We start from the raw sequence: 17,544 nt of genomic DNA on the forward strand, positions 1-17,544 counted from the left end.
AAAGTGAAAGTCACAAACATTCCAGTCTGGACCATTGAAGTTATTGGTGAGAAATACAAAAGATGGTAAAGTATAAAATAAACAATTGTAGAACATCTTTCTTTGAGAAATATTAGTGAAGGCTACACCTTATGTTTTTTCAATGTTAAAGATAATTTTTGCCTTTATATTGAATTCCTTGTCTGTAATACAAAGTTTCCTTGTACTTACAGATTTAATTTTCTTAATGTCTAAAGACTTTAAATTGCTGAGATTTGCTGGCTCCTGTTGGCTTAATTATCTATATTTAGGACTTGTATTGTATTATGTGTTTCAGCACTAGTCTTGCTTTATTATCAAATGGATGGTTTTATGAGTTTAATTTCTCAGTAGATTTTAATAAAATCACTGACACCCCACTGATGAATTAATGTAGAAGCTTCTTCACTTGAGAGAGAATCCAGTGAATCTAAACTCTAAATCTTTGCACTTTAAACTTTCTTTTATAAGGTAGATGTGGATCTCATATTTTCCTCTCTGGCAATAAAACCCTTTCCTTTTTGCTTGAACTAATCTGTCTCCAGCAGTTAATTCCTGCTTGAGAAGAGCAAATGTATGTATACATACATACATACATATATATATATATATATATATATATATATATATATATATATATACTTTTTGTATGTTTACCTTTAAAGCAAGACAATGGATACTATGACTCTATTAATATTCACATCAGTTCAAGATTTCAATTTTTTTTTCCACACACAATTTAATAGTTAATTTATTGATTGTAGCCAGACTAGAGTTTAGGTAAGTCCCTTCTCCTAGAAGTATAATTTCGTATTCTTTTGATATGAGATGTCATCCTGCAGAAAGTTTATTTTCAATAGAAGTTGAAATGGTGCAACTTGTTTATTGCAACTGGCATTGAAAAGATGGTCTTGGATCCGAGATTAAATAATAACACTGGTATAAGAAAGTTAATATAAACAGACAATAGACCAGGGTACATTAATTAAGGTATGAAGATTATGACATTAAGGACAAATGCTCTTTTTAAATTCATATTTTATGCTTAGTTTCAACCTTCTTTTACTTCCTTAAAATCAATGAAATTCTTTTGATTAAGTCGGTAAAAGCTTCTTTCACTTGCTTGTTCCTCAGGCTATATATAACTGGGTTTAACATGGGGGCAACTGAAGTAGTGAGCACTAACACACCCTTATTAATTGTCACTTCATCTTTTGCTGAAGGTTTGACATAGATAAAGATACAACTGCCATAGGTGATAGAAACTACAATCATATGAGAAGAACAGGTAGAAAAGGCCTTCATCTTTTGCTGGGCAGAAGGGAACTTTATAATGGTCTTGATGATGTATGTGTATGACAGAACTACACACAGAAATGTCCCAATATCAGTCAGCACAGCAAGGGCAACAACCATCTGTTCTATGAACCATGTGTCTGAACAAGAGATCTTTAGCATAGGAGAAGCATCACAGAGAAAATGGTCAATGACATTATAGTCACAGAATTCCAGATTTAAGCCCAGGCAAAGTGGTGGAAATATGACCAGACAACCTGCTATCCAACAGCAAATAACAAGTCTTCCACAGATTCTACTGTTCATGATGGTTGCATAATGTAAAGGTTTGCAGATGGCCACATAGCGATCATAGGACATGATGGCCAGGAGAAAAAATTCTGTTCCTCCAAAAAGGAAGATAAAAAATAGTTGACTGACACAGGCATTATAGGAAATAGTTTTGTCCCCAGTTGATAAGCTGTATAAGAATCTGGGAATGCAGACTGTTGTGAATAAGGTTTCTAAAAAGGAGAAGTGTTTGAGGAAAAAGTACATGGCAGTTTTAAGGCGAGAGTCTACTAAAGTGAGTATAATGATGGTCAGATTCCCAGTTACACTCAATAAGTAGGAGACAAGCAGAAATATAAAAATCAGAACTTGCATTGGAGGGTCATCTGTCAGCCCCAGGAGTATGAACGTAGGTAATGATGTATTGTTTCTCATTGCTGACTTCTAGTTCTTCTCAAGCTCCTCAGAAAGTCAAGTGACATTGGACGAAGAAAACGTGTATGAAATTACGAGGCCATGGACATTGGATAAAAAATAAAATCCAACCAATGCAACAAATATTCATTTTATTCTTTGACTTGACAATGACTGATCGTAACTCTGGGATTCTCAGGTCTTTTAATGTGCATTATGTTTATAAGTATCTTCAATATCATGGTTTTCTGAAATAAGTTTGTTCTACTGTCCATATTTTTAGATCTCCTTGCATGCTCTTGAATCTCTATTTTTCAATTCACCCTGTCTTCGACTGTCTGAAATGCATTTAGCTAATAGAAATAGAAAGGATCATCTATGTGACATGATTTTTTGTTTATTATAACATTATTTTTCTCCTATTAATTCTTTACTACTCCCAAGTTTGAATGAACTCACAAGCTGCTTAAAATTTTGGTTCCTGTTAAATGCAAATAAATGGCTGAGCTTGACGTTTTATACAGAGTCTATATGCCACATGTGCAGTATGAATGTTTGTTGTTACTGCAATGACCAAAGAAGTTATTTCATCTTATACATTTTACTTGTGGTGTCAGAATTGTCATCCAAATAACACTGATACTTTCCCATTTTGCTATTTACCTTAAGTTTCTCTATCAATACACAATTTTCCCTCCATTTTAACTCTGATAAAAACAGTGTTTAAAATTCTGTTCATGTTCCCATAGACTATAAACTAGGAGACACTGGAACATATCCAGGGACATAAAACAAGAATGAGCACTGTCATCTTATTGGTAGTCTCACTGTTGCTAGTGATGAATAGTTAAGTATTGATTTTGTGCTGAAGGCTACTGTTTTGATTAATTTTTACTATAAAATATTTAAATCCTAAAAAAAAAGAAGCAGTGTTTAATGAATATGACATAAACAAGTAGTCATATACATATACAGGCAATAAAAACAAGACTGGGAGCTGACTGTGGCTCAGATCATGAACTCTTTATTGCCAAATTCAGACTTAAATTGAAGAAAGTGGAGAAAACCACTAGACCATTCAGGTATGACCTAAATCAAATCCCTTATGACTACAGTGGAAGTGAGAAGTAGATTTAAGGGACTAGATCTGATAGACAGAGTGTCTGATGAACTATGGATGGAGGTTCATGGTATTGTACAAGAGACAGAAATCAAGACCACCCCCAAGAAAGAAATGCAAAAAAGCAAAATGGCTTTCTGAGGAGGCCTTACAAATAGCTGTGATAAGAAGAGAAGCAAAAGGCATAGGAGAAAAGGAAAGATATAGCCATTTGAATGCAGAGTTCCAAAGAATAGCAAGGAGAGATAAGAAAGGCTCCCTCAGTGATCAGTGTAAAGAAATAGAGGAAAACAGTAAAATGGGAAAGACTAGAGATCTCTTCAAGAAAATTAGAGATACCAAGGGAACATTTCATGCAGATAGGCTCAGTAAAGGACAGAAATAGTATGGACCTAACAGAAGCAGAAGATATTAAGAAGAGGTGGCAAGAATACACAGAAAAATTGTACAAAAAAGATCTTCACGACCCAGATAATCACGATGGTGTGATCACTCACCTAGAGCAAGACATCCGGGAATGAATAGTCAAGTATGCCTTAGGAAGCATCACTATAAACAAAGCTAGTGGAGGTGATGGAATTCCAGGAAAGCTATTTCAGTCCTAAAAGATGATGCTGTGAAACTGCTGCACTCAATATACCAGCAAATTTGGAAAACTCAGCAGGGGCCAAAGAAATGGAAAATGTCAGTTTTCATTCCAATCCCAAAGAAAGGCAATGCCAAAGAATATTCAAACTACTCAAAAATTTCACTCATCTCACACCCTAGTAAAGTAATGCTCAAAATTCTCAAGCCAGGCTTCAGCAATATGTGAACTGTGAACTTCCAGATGTTCAAGCTGTATTTAGAAAAGGCAGAGGAACCAGAGATCATATTGCCAACATCTGGATTGTCGAAAAGGCAAGAGAATTCCAGAAAAACATCTATTTCTGCTTTATTGACTATGCCAAAGCCTTTGACTGTGTGGATCACAATAAACTGGAAAATTCTGAAAAAGATGGGAATACCAGACCACCTGACCTGCCTCTTGAGAAACCTATATGCAGGTCAGGAAGCAACAGTTAGAACTGGACATGGAACAACAGACTGGTTCCAAATTGGAAAAGGAGTACATCAAGGCTGTATATTGTCACCCTGCTTATTTAACTTGTATTCAGAGTACATCATGAGAAACACTGGGCTGGAAGAAACACTGGGGTGGAAGAAGCACGAGCTGGAATCAAAACTGCTGGGAGAAATATCAATAACATCAGATATGCAGATGACACCACCCTTATGACAGAAAGTGAAGAGGAACTAAAAAGTCTCTTGATGAAAGTGAAAGAGGAAGATGGCGGAGGAATAGGACGGGGAGACCACTTTCTCCCCTACAAATTCATCAAAAGAATATTTGAACGCTGAGCAAACTTCACAAAACAAATTCTGATTGCTAGCAGAGGACATCAGGGGCCCATAAAAGCAGCCCATCGTCTTCAAAAGGAGAGAGAAGAAATCCAGTTCCATGCACCAGAACACTGATGCAAGCTTCCCTGACCAGGAAACCTTGACAAGCCAATCATCCAACCCCACCCACTGGGAGAAACCTCCACAATGAAAAGGAACCACAAACCACCAGAATACAGAAAGGTCACTCCAGACACAGCAATCTAAATAAGATGAAAAGGCAGAGAAATACCCAACAGGTAAAGGAACATGAAAAATGCACACCAAGTCAGACAAAAGAGGAGGAGATAGGGAATATACCTGAAAAGGAATTTAGAATAATGATAATAAAAGTGATCCAAAATCTTGAAAACAAAATGGAGTTACAGATAAATAGCCTGGAGACAAAGATTGAGAAGATGCAAGAAATGTTTAATAAGGACCTAGAAGAAATAAAAAAGAGTCAATTAAAAATGAATAATGCAATAAATGAGATAAAAAACACTCTGGAGGGAACCAACAGTACAATAACGGAGGCAGAAGATAAGATAAGTGAGGTAGAAGACAAAATGGTGGAAATAAATGAAGCAGAGAGGAAAAAAGAAAAAAGAATAAAAAAGAAATGAGGACAACCTCAAGGACCTCTGGGACAATGTGAAATGCCACAACATTTGAATCATAGGAGTCCCAGAGGAAGAAGACAAAAAGAAAGGCCATGAGAAAATACTCAAGGAGATAATAGCTGAAAACTTCCCTAAAATGGGGAAAGAAATAGTCACACAGGTCCACGAAACCCAGAGAGTCCCAAACAGGATAAACCCAAGGCGAAACACCCCAAGACACATGTTAATCAAATTTACAAAGATCAAACACAAAGAACAAATATTAAAAGCAGCAAGGGAGAAACAACAAATAACACACAAAGGGATTCCCATAAGGATAACAGCTGATCTATCAATAGAAACCCTTCAGGCCAGAAGGGAATGGCAGGGCATACTTAAAGTAATGAAAGAGAATAACCTACAACCTCGATTACTGACCCAGCAAGGATCTCATTCAGATATGAAGGAGAATTCAAAAGCTTTACAGACAAGCAAAAGCTGAGAGAACTCAGCACCACCAAACCAGCTCTCCAACAAATGCTAAAGGATCTTCTCTAGACAGGAAACACAGAAAGGCTGTATAAACGTGAACCCAAAACAACAAAGTAAATGGCAACGGGACCATACCTGTCAATAACTACCTTAAATGTAAATGGGTTGAATGTCTCAACCAAAAGACAAAGACTGGCTGAATGGATACAAAAGCAAGACCCCTATATATGCTGTCTACAAGAGACCCACCTCAAAACAAGGGACACATACAGACTAAAAGTGAAGGGCTGGAAAAAAATATTTCACACAAACGGAGACCAAAAGAAAGCAGGAGTCACAATACTCATATCAGATAAAATAGACTTTAAAATAAAGGCTGTGAAAAGAGACAAAGAAGGACACTACATAATGATCAAAGGATCAATCCAAGAAGAAGATATAACAATTATAAATATATATGCACCCAACATAGGAGCACCGCAATATGTAAAGCAAATGCTAACAAGTATGAAAGGGGAAATTAATAGCAACACAATAATAGTGGGAGACTTTAATAACCCACTCACAACTATGGATAGATCAACTAAACAGAAAATTAACAAGGAAACACAAACTTTAAATGACACAATGGACCAGCTAGACCTAATTGATATCTATAGGACATTTCACCCCAAAACAATCAACTTCACCTTTTTCTCAAGTGCACACGGAACCTTCTCCAGAATAGATCACATCCTGGGCCATAAATCTAGCCTTGGGAAATTCAAAAAAATTGAAATCATTCCAGTCATTTTTTTTGACCACAGTGCAGTAAGATTAGATCTCAATTACAGGAAAAAAAATTAAAAATTCAAACATGTGGCGGCTAAATAACACGCTTCTGAATAACCAACAAATCATAGAAGAAATCAAAATATGCATAGAAACGAATGAAAATGAAAACACAACAACCCCAAACCTATGCAGCACTGTAAAAGCAGTGCTAAGGGGAAGGTTCATAGCATTACAGACTTACCTTAAGAAACAAGAAAAAAGTCAAATAAATAACCTAACTCTACACCTAAAGCAACTAGAGAAGGAAGAAGTGAAGAAGCCCAGGGTTAGTAGAAAGAAAGAAATCTTAAAAATTAGGGCAGAAATAAATGCAAAAGAAACTAAAGAGACCATAGCAAAAATCAACAAACCTAAAAGCTGGTTTTTTGAAAAAATAAACAAAATTGACAAACCGTTAGCAAGACTCATTAAGAAGCAAATGGAGAAGAACCAAATTAACAAAATTAGAAATGAAAATGGAGAGATCACAACAGACAACATTGAAATACAAAGGATCATAAGAGACCACTACCAGCAGCTCTATGCCAATAAAATGGAAAACTCGGAAGAAATGGACAAATTCTTAGAAAAGTATAATTTTCCAAAACTGAACCAGAAAGAAATAGAAGATCTTAACAGACCCATCACAAGCAAGGAAATCGAAACTGTAATCAGAAATCTTCCAGCAAACAAAAGCCCAGGACCAGATGGCTTCACAGCTGAATTCTACCAAAAATTTAGAGAAGAGCTAACACCTATCTTACTCAAACTCTTCCAGAATATTGCAGAAGAAGGCAAACTTCCAAATTCATTCTATGAGGCCACCATCACCTTAATTCCAAAACCAGACAAAGATGCCACACAAAAAGAAAACTACAGGCCAATCTCACTGATGAACATAGATGCAAAAATCCTTAAAATTCTATCAAACAGAATCCAACAACATATTAAAAAAAACATACATCATGACCAAGTGTGCTTTATCCCAGGAGTGCAAGGATTCCTTAATATCCACAAATCAATCAATGTAATACACCACATTAACAAATTGAAATATAAAAACCATATGATTATCTCAATAGATGCAGAAAAAGCCTTTGACAAAATTCAACACTCATTTATGATTAAAACTCTCCAGAAAGCAGGAATAGAAGGAACATATCTCAACATAATAAAAGCTATATATGACAAACCCACAGCAAGCATTACCCTCAATGGTGAAAAATTGAAAGCATTTCCTCTGAAATCAGGAACAAGACAAGGGTACCCATTCTCACCACTACTATTCAACAAAGTTTTGGAAGTTTTGGCCACAGCAATCAGAGGAGAAAAAGAAGTAAAAGGAATCTAGAGAGGAAAAGAAGAAGTGAAACTCTCACTGTTTGCAGACGACATGATCCTCTACATAGAAAACCCTAAAGACTCTACCAGAAAATTACTAGAGCTAATCAACGAATATAGTAAAGTTGCAGGATATAAAATTAACACACAGAAATCCCTTGCATTCCTATACACTAACAATGAGAAAACAGAAAGAGAAATTAAGGAAACAATACCATTCACCATTGCAACAAAAAGAATAAAATACTTAGGAGTATATCTACCTAAAGAAACAAAAGACCTACACATAGAAAACTATAAAAACTGATGAAAGAAATCAAAGAGGACACAAACAGATGGAGAAATATACTGTGTTCATGGATTGGAAGAATCAATATTGCCAAAATGACTATACTACCCAAAGCAATCTATAGATTCAATGCAATCCCTATCAAGCTACCAACGGTATTCTTCACAGAACTAGAACAAATAATTTCACAATTTGTATGGAATGACAAAAAACCTCGAATACCAAAGTAATCTTGAGAAAGAAGAATGGAATTGGAGGAATCAACCTGCCTGACTTCAGTCTCTACTACAAAGCCACAGTCATCAAGACAGTATGGTACTGGCACAAAAACAGAAATATAGATCAATGGAACAAAATAGAAAGCCCAGAGATAAACCCACGTACCTATGGAGACCTTATCTTCAACAAAGGAGGCAAGGATATACAATGGAAAAAAGACAATCTCTTTACAAGTGGTGCTGGGAAAACTAGTCAACCACCTGTAAAAGAATGAAACTAGAACACTTTCTAACACCATACACAAAAATGAAGTCAAAATGGATTAAAGATCTAAATGTAAGACCAGAAACTATAAAACTCCTAGAGGAGAACATAGGCAAAACACTCTCCGACATAAATTACAGCAAGATCTTCTATGACCCACCTCCCAGAATATTGGAAATAAAAGCAAAAATACACAAATGGGACCTAATGAAACTTAATAGCTTTTGCACAACAAAGGAAGCTGTAAGTAAGGTGAAAAGACAGCCCTCATATTGGGAGAAAATAATAGCAAACGAAGCAACAGACAAAGGATTAATCTCAAAAATATACAAGCAACTCCTGAAGCTCAATTCCAGAAAAATAAACGACCCAATCAAAAAATGGGCCAAAGATCTAAACAGACATTTCTCCAAAGAAGACATACAGATGGCTAACAAACACATGAAAAGATGCTCAACACCACTCATTATCAGAGAATTGCAAATCAAAACCTCAATGAGGTACCAATTACATGCCAGTCAGGATGGCTGCTATCCAAAAGTCTACAAGCAATAAATACTGGAGAGGGTGTGGAGAAAAGGGAACCCTCTTACACTGTTGGTGGGAATGCAAACTAGTACAGCCGCTATGGAGAACAGTGTGGAGATTTCTTAAAAAACTGGTAATAGAACTGCCATACGACCCAGCAATCCCACTTCTGGGCATACACACCAAGGAAACCAGATCTGAAAGAGACATGTGCACCCCAATGTTCATCGCAGCACTGTTTATAATAGCCAGGACATGGAAGCAACCTAGATGCCCAACAGCAGACGAATGGATAAGGAAGCTGTGGTATATATACACCATGGAATATTACTCAGCCATTAAAAAGAATTCATTTGAATCAGTTCCAATGAGATGGATGAAACTGGAGCCCATTATACAGAGTGACGTAAGCCAGAGAGATAAAGACCAATACAGTATACTAACAGATCTATATGGAATTTAGATAGACAGTAACAATAACCCTATATGCAAAACAGAAAGAGAGACACAGATGTACAGAACAGACTTTTGGACTCTGTGGTAGAAGGCGAGGGTGGGATATTTTGAGAGAATAGCATCGAAACATGTATATTATCTATAGTGAAACAGATCACCAGCCCAGGTTGGATGCATGAGACAAGTGCTAGGGGGTGGTGCATTGGGAAACCTAGAGGGATGGGTGGGGAGGGAGGTGGGAGGAGGGATTGGGATGGGGAATACATGTAAATCCATGACTGATTCATGTCAATGTATGGCAAAAACCACTACAATATTGTAAAGTAATTAGCCTCCAACTAATAAAATTATATGGTAAAGAAAAAAAGAAGATAGTTAAAGAGGACAGTGAAAAAGTTGGCTTAAAGCTCAACATTCAGAAAACTAAGATCATGGCATCCAGTCCCATCACTTCATGGCAAATAAATGGGGAAACAGTGGAAACAGTGGCTCACTTTATTTTTGGGGGCTCCAAAATCACTGTGGATGGTGATTGCAGCCATGAAATTAAAAGATGCTTGCTCCTTGGAAGGAAAGTTATGACCAACCTAGACAGCATATTAAAAAGCAGAGACATTACTTTGCCAACAAGGATTCATCTAGTCAAGGCTATGGTTTTCCCAGTAGTCATGTGTGGATGTGAGAGTTGGAGTGTAAAGAAAGCTGAGTGTCGAAGAATTGATGCTTTTGAACTGTGGTGTTGGAGAAGACTCTTGAGAGTCCCTTGGACTGCAAAGGGATCCAATCAGTCCATCCTAAAGGAGATCAGTCCTGGGTATTCATTGGAAGGACTGATGTTGAAGCTGAAATTCCAATACTTGGCAACCAGATGCAAAGAGCTGACTCATTTGAAAGGACCCTGATGCTGCGAAAGATTGAGGGCAAGAGGCGAAGGGGACGACAGAGGATGAGATGGTTAGATGGCATCACCAACTCAATGGACATGGGTTTGGGTAGACTCCAGGAGTTGGTGATGGACAGAGAGACCTGGTGTGGCGCGGTTCATGGGTTCACAAAGAGTCAGACACGACTGAGCAACTGAACTGAACTGAACTGAACTGAACATAAACAAGTTACCTGCTTATGTATGGGGTAAAGAAATTATTACAAGCAACCAAACAAACCAATCCTGAGGAATTTAACCTCAATTGTTTGTACTTTCATGGTCACGAAGGACAAGGGGAGACAGGACGAGACACGAGTTGGAGACCAAGGACACGAGAAAATTGCTTTTCAATTATTTAACTTGAATTGGATCCCGCAACAGAGAAATGACATTAGAGGAAAAGCTGGGAAAATCCGTATTTAATTTAGTCAATTTATCTTAATTTTACTAATTATCTTTTCCAGTGAATCTTTACCTTCTGAGACCCTCTCCTCTGTGTGCCTCTGTGGACTCGCCTACCAAAGCGGGGTCACCTGGTGCTCCATGCAGGCTGAGTCCATGGGCGCTGGAAAGTCTTGGCGGGAGGCAGTGTGCCGCTCTGCCGCTGACTCGCAGGCAGGGGACGCACAGAGCGCAGGGGGACTCAAGACAGCGATGGAGGAGGCACCCTCGCTTCCTGCCTGGCCTGGTCATAACTGAGACCCATCCTTAAATCTGTATTTTAGTTATCAGTCTTTGCACACAGTATAAATTTTTTAGTGGTAATAATTAGACTGTGATTATGCAGGATGCTTCCAATAGGGAGAGCTGGGTGAAGGATATCTGGGAACTGGCTCCACTGTTTTGTCAACCCTTCTGTAAGTACAAAAGTTTTTCATAATTAAAAGATTTACTGAATAGAAATAAAAAATAAAACTGAAAAAGTGAACCGCAGTTGCAGAACAATTTTTATCTTTCTGGCAGTATGTTGGGGGCAGTTCTTCACATGCATCATTTATCTGGCACAATATCTACCAATCCTTTGTGCTTCTTCAGCAGTAATTTTGTGGGGATGTTCATTTCATGCCATCTATGAATATATAAGATATCCATTGAAATTAATGCTGACAGTTAAATTATGGCTTAATGTTAATCAGAAATGTGTGAATTGCACGGATTTTGTCTATACCTTATAAGGCAAAATTATAATATCAACTAATAGGATCTGAAGTGCTTGCAGTTTTTGACCCATTGATAACACACTCCTGTGATGAGGATGTTCATGTTTAGAAAGGAATGTTACCTATGAAGCAACTCTTTAGAGTGCTTCCACCAAAGGAAGACATTCACTTTCCACAAACCAAAATGACATCTCTCTACAAGTTTAAGTGAAGTCTGTTTCCTGATACAGCTCTGTTCATTACCAGCGTCCCACCCCAGCTTTTCCCTTCATTAAACTGATACTGATACATGCAAGTTTAACATGTTTTGGCTTAGTGTACTTCCTACAAAAACATTTCTTGAAACTTCATTGTGTAAGTTCTCAGCTTCTCTTTTTCCCCTCTAGCACAGTATTCTTCTCTGTTGCAACTAAATATGTGAATGTAATTTTATTGAGACTGAGTTATGTCTTGTTCATCAAGATTTCACAGCAGTTAGCCCCATTCAACATTTATCAAGAGCTCAATATATACGTTATTGTAAAATTCATAAATTTTTATGTACTCTTCTAACTCAGACCAAGGAGTCTGTTTTTTCATATAGTGAAATTTCCATTCTCTTTTATGATACATTCTCTAATTATGTAATTCCACGTGAGGTTCCCCAATTTTTTTCTAACAAAGTGTCGATTAGATTCTTTTGTATTTTCACTTGAGTTATAAATGACCTAAAAATGCACATACTTAATACACAACATATATAATCTCAGTTGTCCATTCTCTTTCATTTTAAAAATGAGGTTGTTAAAATATAAAAATCATTCTTTGCTACTTGTCAGCATAATAAAACACTTTCTGTCATATTTAGTACTGGACTAAAAGAAAAAGTTATTGAGAAATTTTTGCTTTGACCAGAAAGCACTATATATTTGGCCTTCTCTCTGATAACTCACATAGCAGCTAAGTCAAATATTTCCTATCCTTCAGTCATTGTCAGGATACTTTGTCACCTTGCTATGTTGCAGAATCAAAAGACATTTGCCTTAGAAGCTTCAATTAAATGGTTACTTGGAGTTTCACGTGGTTGTTTTAGAAAGTTCTTTTCTAATCACTAAGAAAGTTGGATATCAGCTCCCACTTGGTGCCTAGTCCCACAGTTCAGCCTAAACTAGGTTTCCATTACAGGACGTACTGGGCATGTTTTGCCTAAAAGTTAACCTCCTCGCCTCAACACCAGGTTAAGGGTCATAAAGGGGCCACCAGAGCTTTTCTGGTGGTGGGACAGAAATGAACTGTCTCTGCAGCCCAGGTAACCCCCTCAGTCCTGTCAGCACAACTCCAGGATATCTGACTCCCTTCCAACTACCACAGTCAGCCTGTGTGTACTGAGGACAGAGACTAATCTTTTCTTCCAAAAATGCCACTATTTTCTTCTGCTACTCATAGTCAGCCTTTTAAACAACACTCTCATGATATTAATTGATGCAAATATTGGTACAGATATTAAAAAACTGGGTTTCCATTAATATGTCTAAGACTATTAGAGAATTTGGTCAGCAACTGATGAAACATAAGCAAATAAATCACTCAATGGGAATACAATTCACATAATTTATATACAGTTTTTGTTTAAAGTGAGAGTGAGTGTCTTTCTAAAATTCCCCTGCCTTTAGATGAAATTCATCATATTGATACATGAAAACAGCTAATCAATGACTCGCCTATAATTACTACTCATATTGAGAAGCCACATTTCATAAGGGGTGGTTGAAATCTTTCAAAAATATTAAAATGACAAATCATATCGGTTATTTTTGTAGAAATACTTTCCTCAGAGGAAACTATTGTTCTAGTGTTCAGAAAAGGGAAAGAAAATGATTAAAAAAATACTTCTCTGATAGTCATAACCTCAGATTTTCATTGAATCCAAAAATTGCAAAGGGTGAAAAAAGTCATCCAGGAAGATCTTATGGTGGGGAGAGAGGTGGGAAGAGATGTGGGTGGTCTCTGATCATTCTTAGAAGCACAGACTCCTATTCACAGAGGGCTCTGAAGCTGGAGAGTTTTCACTAAGTCATCCTCCATCTACACAAGATGATTTTCTCAACAGAAAACCTACCTCCCAATGAGCCCTGGAAATCTGCTCTGGAACTGTAAAGCTAACAGTAGTTTAAATGGCTAGGTAGGGATCTCCCTCTGTTGTTGGGAAAGTTGATATTCTGTTATTTCTGGCAGAGGATATGTTTCTAAACTGACAGAATTTACCTTAAAAAAAATTGACCTAATTTTAATTAAGTGAAACAAAGAAACATATCTTTGTGGTCCTATCTTAAACATTACTAATGAATCTCTTGTGTAATAGGTTTCGGGGACTGAGTGGGGAGCACAGACCTGGGGAAAATGTCCTCAGAGAGGTACCTGTAAATAACATTGCATTGGAAGAGTCCAGGTATGCAATGGTTAGTATCAGATTACAAGACAAAAGGCAGCCTTCTGTTATTTTATTTCAATATTATGCTAGGAATTTATAAGATGATAAAGACAATTTTTTCAATTTGTTAATCCTGTAAAAATGTGATTGATGGTTAGCGTCAGTATAAGTAGAGAACGGCAACCGGCTCCACTTTCTTACCTGGAAAATCCTATGGACAGAGGAGCCTGGCGGGCTACAGTCCCTGGGGTCACCAAGAGTCGGACATGACTGAGTGACTAACACTTTCACTTTCAAGTATTCAGATAATAATAGAGAAAAAATATTTTATCAAAAGAAAAGGAAATGTGATAACTTATTGTTGATAGTTTTAAAATTACTTCCCAGATCTTTATAATTCTTTTGTTTTTACATTTCATGGGATTGTATGCGAGACAGCAAAAGAGACACAGATGTACAGAACAGTCTTTTGGACTCTGTGGGAGAGGGCGAGGGTGGGATGATTTGGGAGAATGGCACTGAAACCTGTATATTATCATATGTGAAACGAATCACCAGTCCAGGTTCGATGCATGATACACGGTGCTCGGGGCTGGTGCGCTGAGATGACCCTGAGGGGTGGGGTGGGGAGGGAGGTGGGATGGGGGTTCAGGATGGGGAACAAATCCACCTGTGGTGGATACATGTCAATGTATGGCAAAACCAATACAATATTGTAAAGTAAAAAAAAAAAAAAAGAAGATAACAGATTAGAAAAAAAAATAAATTGAAGTAGAGTTGATTTACAATATTGTGTTAATTTCTGCCTTACAGCAATTCAGTTTTACATACACATACATTCTTTTTATATTTTCTTTTTTTTTTTAATTTTTTTTTATTAGTTGAAGGCTAATTACTTCACAACATTTCAGTGGGTTTTGTCATACATTGACATGAATCAGCCATAGAGTTACACGTATTCCCCATCCCGATCCCCCCTCTCTGGGTCCTCCCAGCCCACCAGGCCCGAGCACTTGTCTCATGCATCCCACCTGGGCTGGTGTTCTGTTTCACCATAGATAATATACATGCTGTTCTTTCAAAACATCCCACCCTCACCTTCTCCCACAGAGTTCAAAAGTCTGTTCTGTACTTCTGTGTCTCTTTTTCTTTTTTGCATATAGGGTTATCTATTACAGTTCATCACAGGAGATTGAATATATTTCCTGCACTATATTGTAGGGTCTTGTTGTTTATCCATTGTACATATACTAGTTTCCATCTGCAAACCTCACATTCCCACTCCATCTGTCCTCCACTATACCATCTTTTGGCAGCCCTAGTCTGTTCTCCATCCCTATGAGCCTGTTTCTGGTTTTGTAGATAAGTTCATTCGTGACATAGTTTAGGTTTCACATATAAGTAGCATCAAATGGTATTTGTCTTTTTCTGAGTTACTTCACTTAGTATATTAATTTCTAGTTGTATCCATGTTGCTGAAAATGGCATTATGTCATTCCTTTTATGACTGAGCAATATTTCATTGTATATATGTACCACATCTTCTTTATCCATTCATTTTTGATGGACATTTATGTTGCTTATCATGGTCCATTGTATTTCTTTACTTATTTATGGCATTGTTCTAGCTCATTAAAATTTTCAATACATATTTTTGCATATGTTTACATATATTTTATATTTATTCATGTTCATATATCTTATATTTAGTTTGCTTTATAAGCACATTTAATAATGCTTTCTCTATGATTTGATTCTAATATATCTATGTGTTATTTTCTTCAAATATCACTTTTATGGGTTTATTAAACTTCTTAATATATAAATTTACTTTGTCCCCAATATTTGGAACTACTCACTCCAGTATTCTGGCCTAGATAATTCCATGGGTCCATCTTTAATTATCAACATACAGAGATTTCTAATATTTTTAATGACTAAATTTATATAATTTTAATCTCTCTTTAATAATTAGTACCACTTAATAATTAATAAGTTTGGAAACATTTATATTCCTTCTCTTTATGGTAAAAATTATTGCTTTAAAGTTTCTATATAAATATTTTTGCACATATAACTGCTTATATACATGAAATTCTTAGCTTTAGGTAGAAACATTTTTACAATTTATGGCTTTGATATATATTTTTTACCAGATGTATTAAAAATATTTGTAGTCTCAATGTGGGAAAATAAATCATTAGAATGAATTTGATTTGGTGGATAACCTTCATAGATTATTTTAGAAAAAAACTCAGCAGTTTTCTTTGTACCAGAAAGAATTCTTTCAACTACAGAAAAATAGATGATCAGTAGACACTTCAGTTCACAATTTTGTTTTCCTTAGTCTAAGGGTACATCTGTAGAGGGCCCTGGGAAGAATTTCCTCCAAACACGATGATAGGAATCAGAAAATGACAAATGAAAAACCAACTCCACTGCAGCGGCGACAACCCTCTCCGCTACTGAGAGGGTGAGAAAGACCTTAAGAAAAAAATCTAAGGGTGTGCGCTTAGACACTTAGACACAATTCCAAATAAACTGGTCCAAACCTCATTGAATTCTCTTTCTTCTTTGTACACTACAACGCTATCACTTTTTTTTTTTTTTTTACAATTTCTAAAATACACTTGTTAATTTATTCTGTCAAAACTTATTGAGAACTTATTCTATATTCTGTACCCTATGTCTCTTCAGGTAATGGTGATTTTTTCCAAAAATGAAAGGCAACTTTTATGTGAATGCAAGGCAGACCACAACTTGTGATGACTCAGCCAGATAGCACTTGAGAGACACTGGCCAACTTCAAGGACAGTGTCTTATGTTTACGGCACATGAAAGAGTTCAGCCAAATGACGGGCATTTCACACAGGTGGCCTTACCTAGAAGTCAGTAGCCATAGGGCGAACACTCCTGTGGCTTGAGTATGAATTACACATATAGGCATTTGAGAGCTGCAAATAAGTCTTATTATTTTTTTTTCCCAGGGAAGATTGGGATGAGATTCAAGATTTATGGAATTTTTGTGCTGGCAAAATTTTCTATTAAATGGCAAAGCAATTGAGTTCCCCATTTGTTATAAAACACTGAAGTGGTACTAACTTTAGTTGTTAGTGTGAGCTCTGGGCTTCCCTGGTAGCTAAGACAGTAAAGAATCCACTTGCAATGCAGGAGATCTGAGTTCAGTCTCAAGATCCTGTGGAGAAGGGAATGGCTGCCCACTTCAGTACTCTTGCCTGGAGATTCCCGGGACAGAGGAGCCTGGCAGGGCCACATGAAAGGCAGACGTGACTGAGCAACCAAGCACGCATACTTAGGAGCTCCAGGTAGACAAAATAGACAGGCTTTCTCAAATTCTCGTCTTTTCAAAGTCTATTTTGAAGTGAATTCACTGGCAAAAGGGAAGATAAAGGGGGATGGACTAATTGAATTCTTTTAGCTGGTCAAGTTTAAGAGTTACTCCTGGAAGACATCTGGGAAGATGAAGAGAATAACAGCTGCTGGG

General features: G+C 36.9%; 1 protein-coding gene across 1 annotated transcript; it reads right to left on the reverse strand.

Annotated features, from left to right (window-relative positions):
- Positions 1-1,080: 1,080 nt before the first annotated feature.
- LOC136166190 (olfactory receptor 6C2-like) lies at positions 1,081-2,019 on the reverse strand. The gene has a single exon (XM_065932222.1). The coding sequence runs from the start codon at positions 2,017-2,019 to the stop codon at positions 1,081-1,083; it is 939 nt and encodes a 312-aa protein (XP_065788294.1).
- Between the last annotated feature and the right edge of the window lie 15,525 nt (positions 2,020-17,544).

Source organism: Muntiacus reevesi, chromosome 4 (genome assembly GCF_963930625.1).
Source record: "Muntiacus reevesi chromosome 4, mMunRee1.1, whole genome shotgun sequence".
Taxonomy (NCBI): Eukaryota; Metazoa; Chordata; class Mammalia; order Artiodactyla; family Cervidae; genus Muntiacus; species Muntiacus reevesi.

What these genes read in the sequence shown, in the direction of transcription:
- LOC136166190 (XM_065932222.1), bottom strand. Translation starts at nt 2,019, where the DNA reads ATGAGAAACAATACATCATTACCTACGTTCATACTCCTGGGGCTGACA.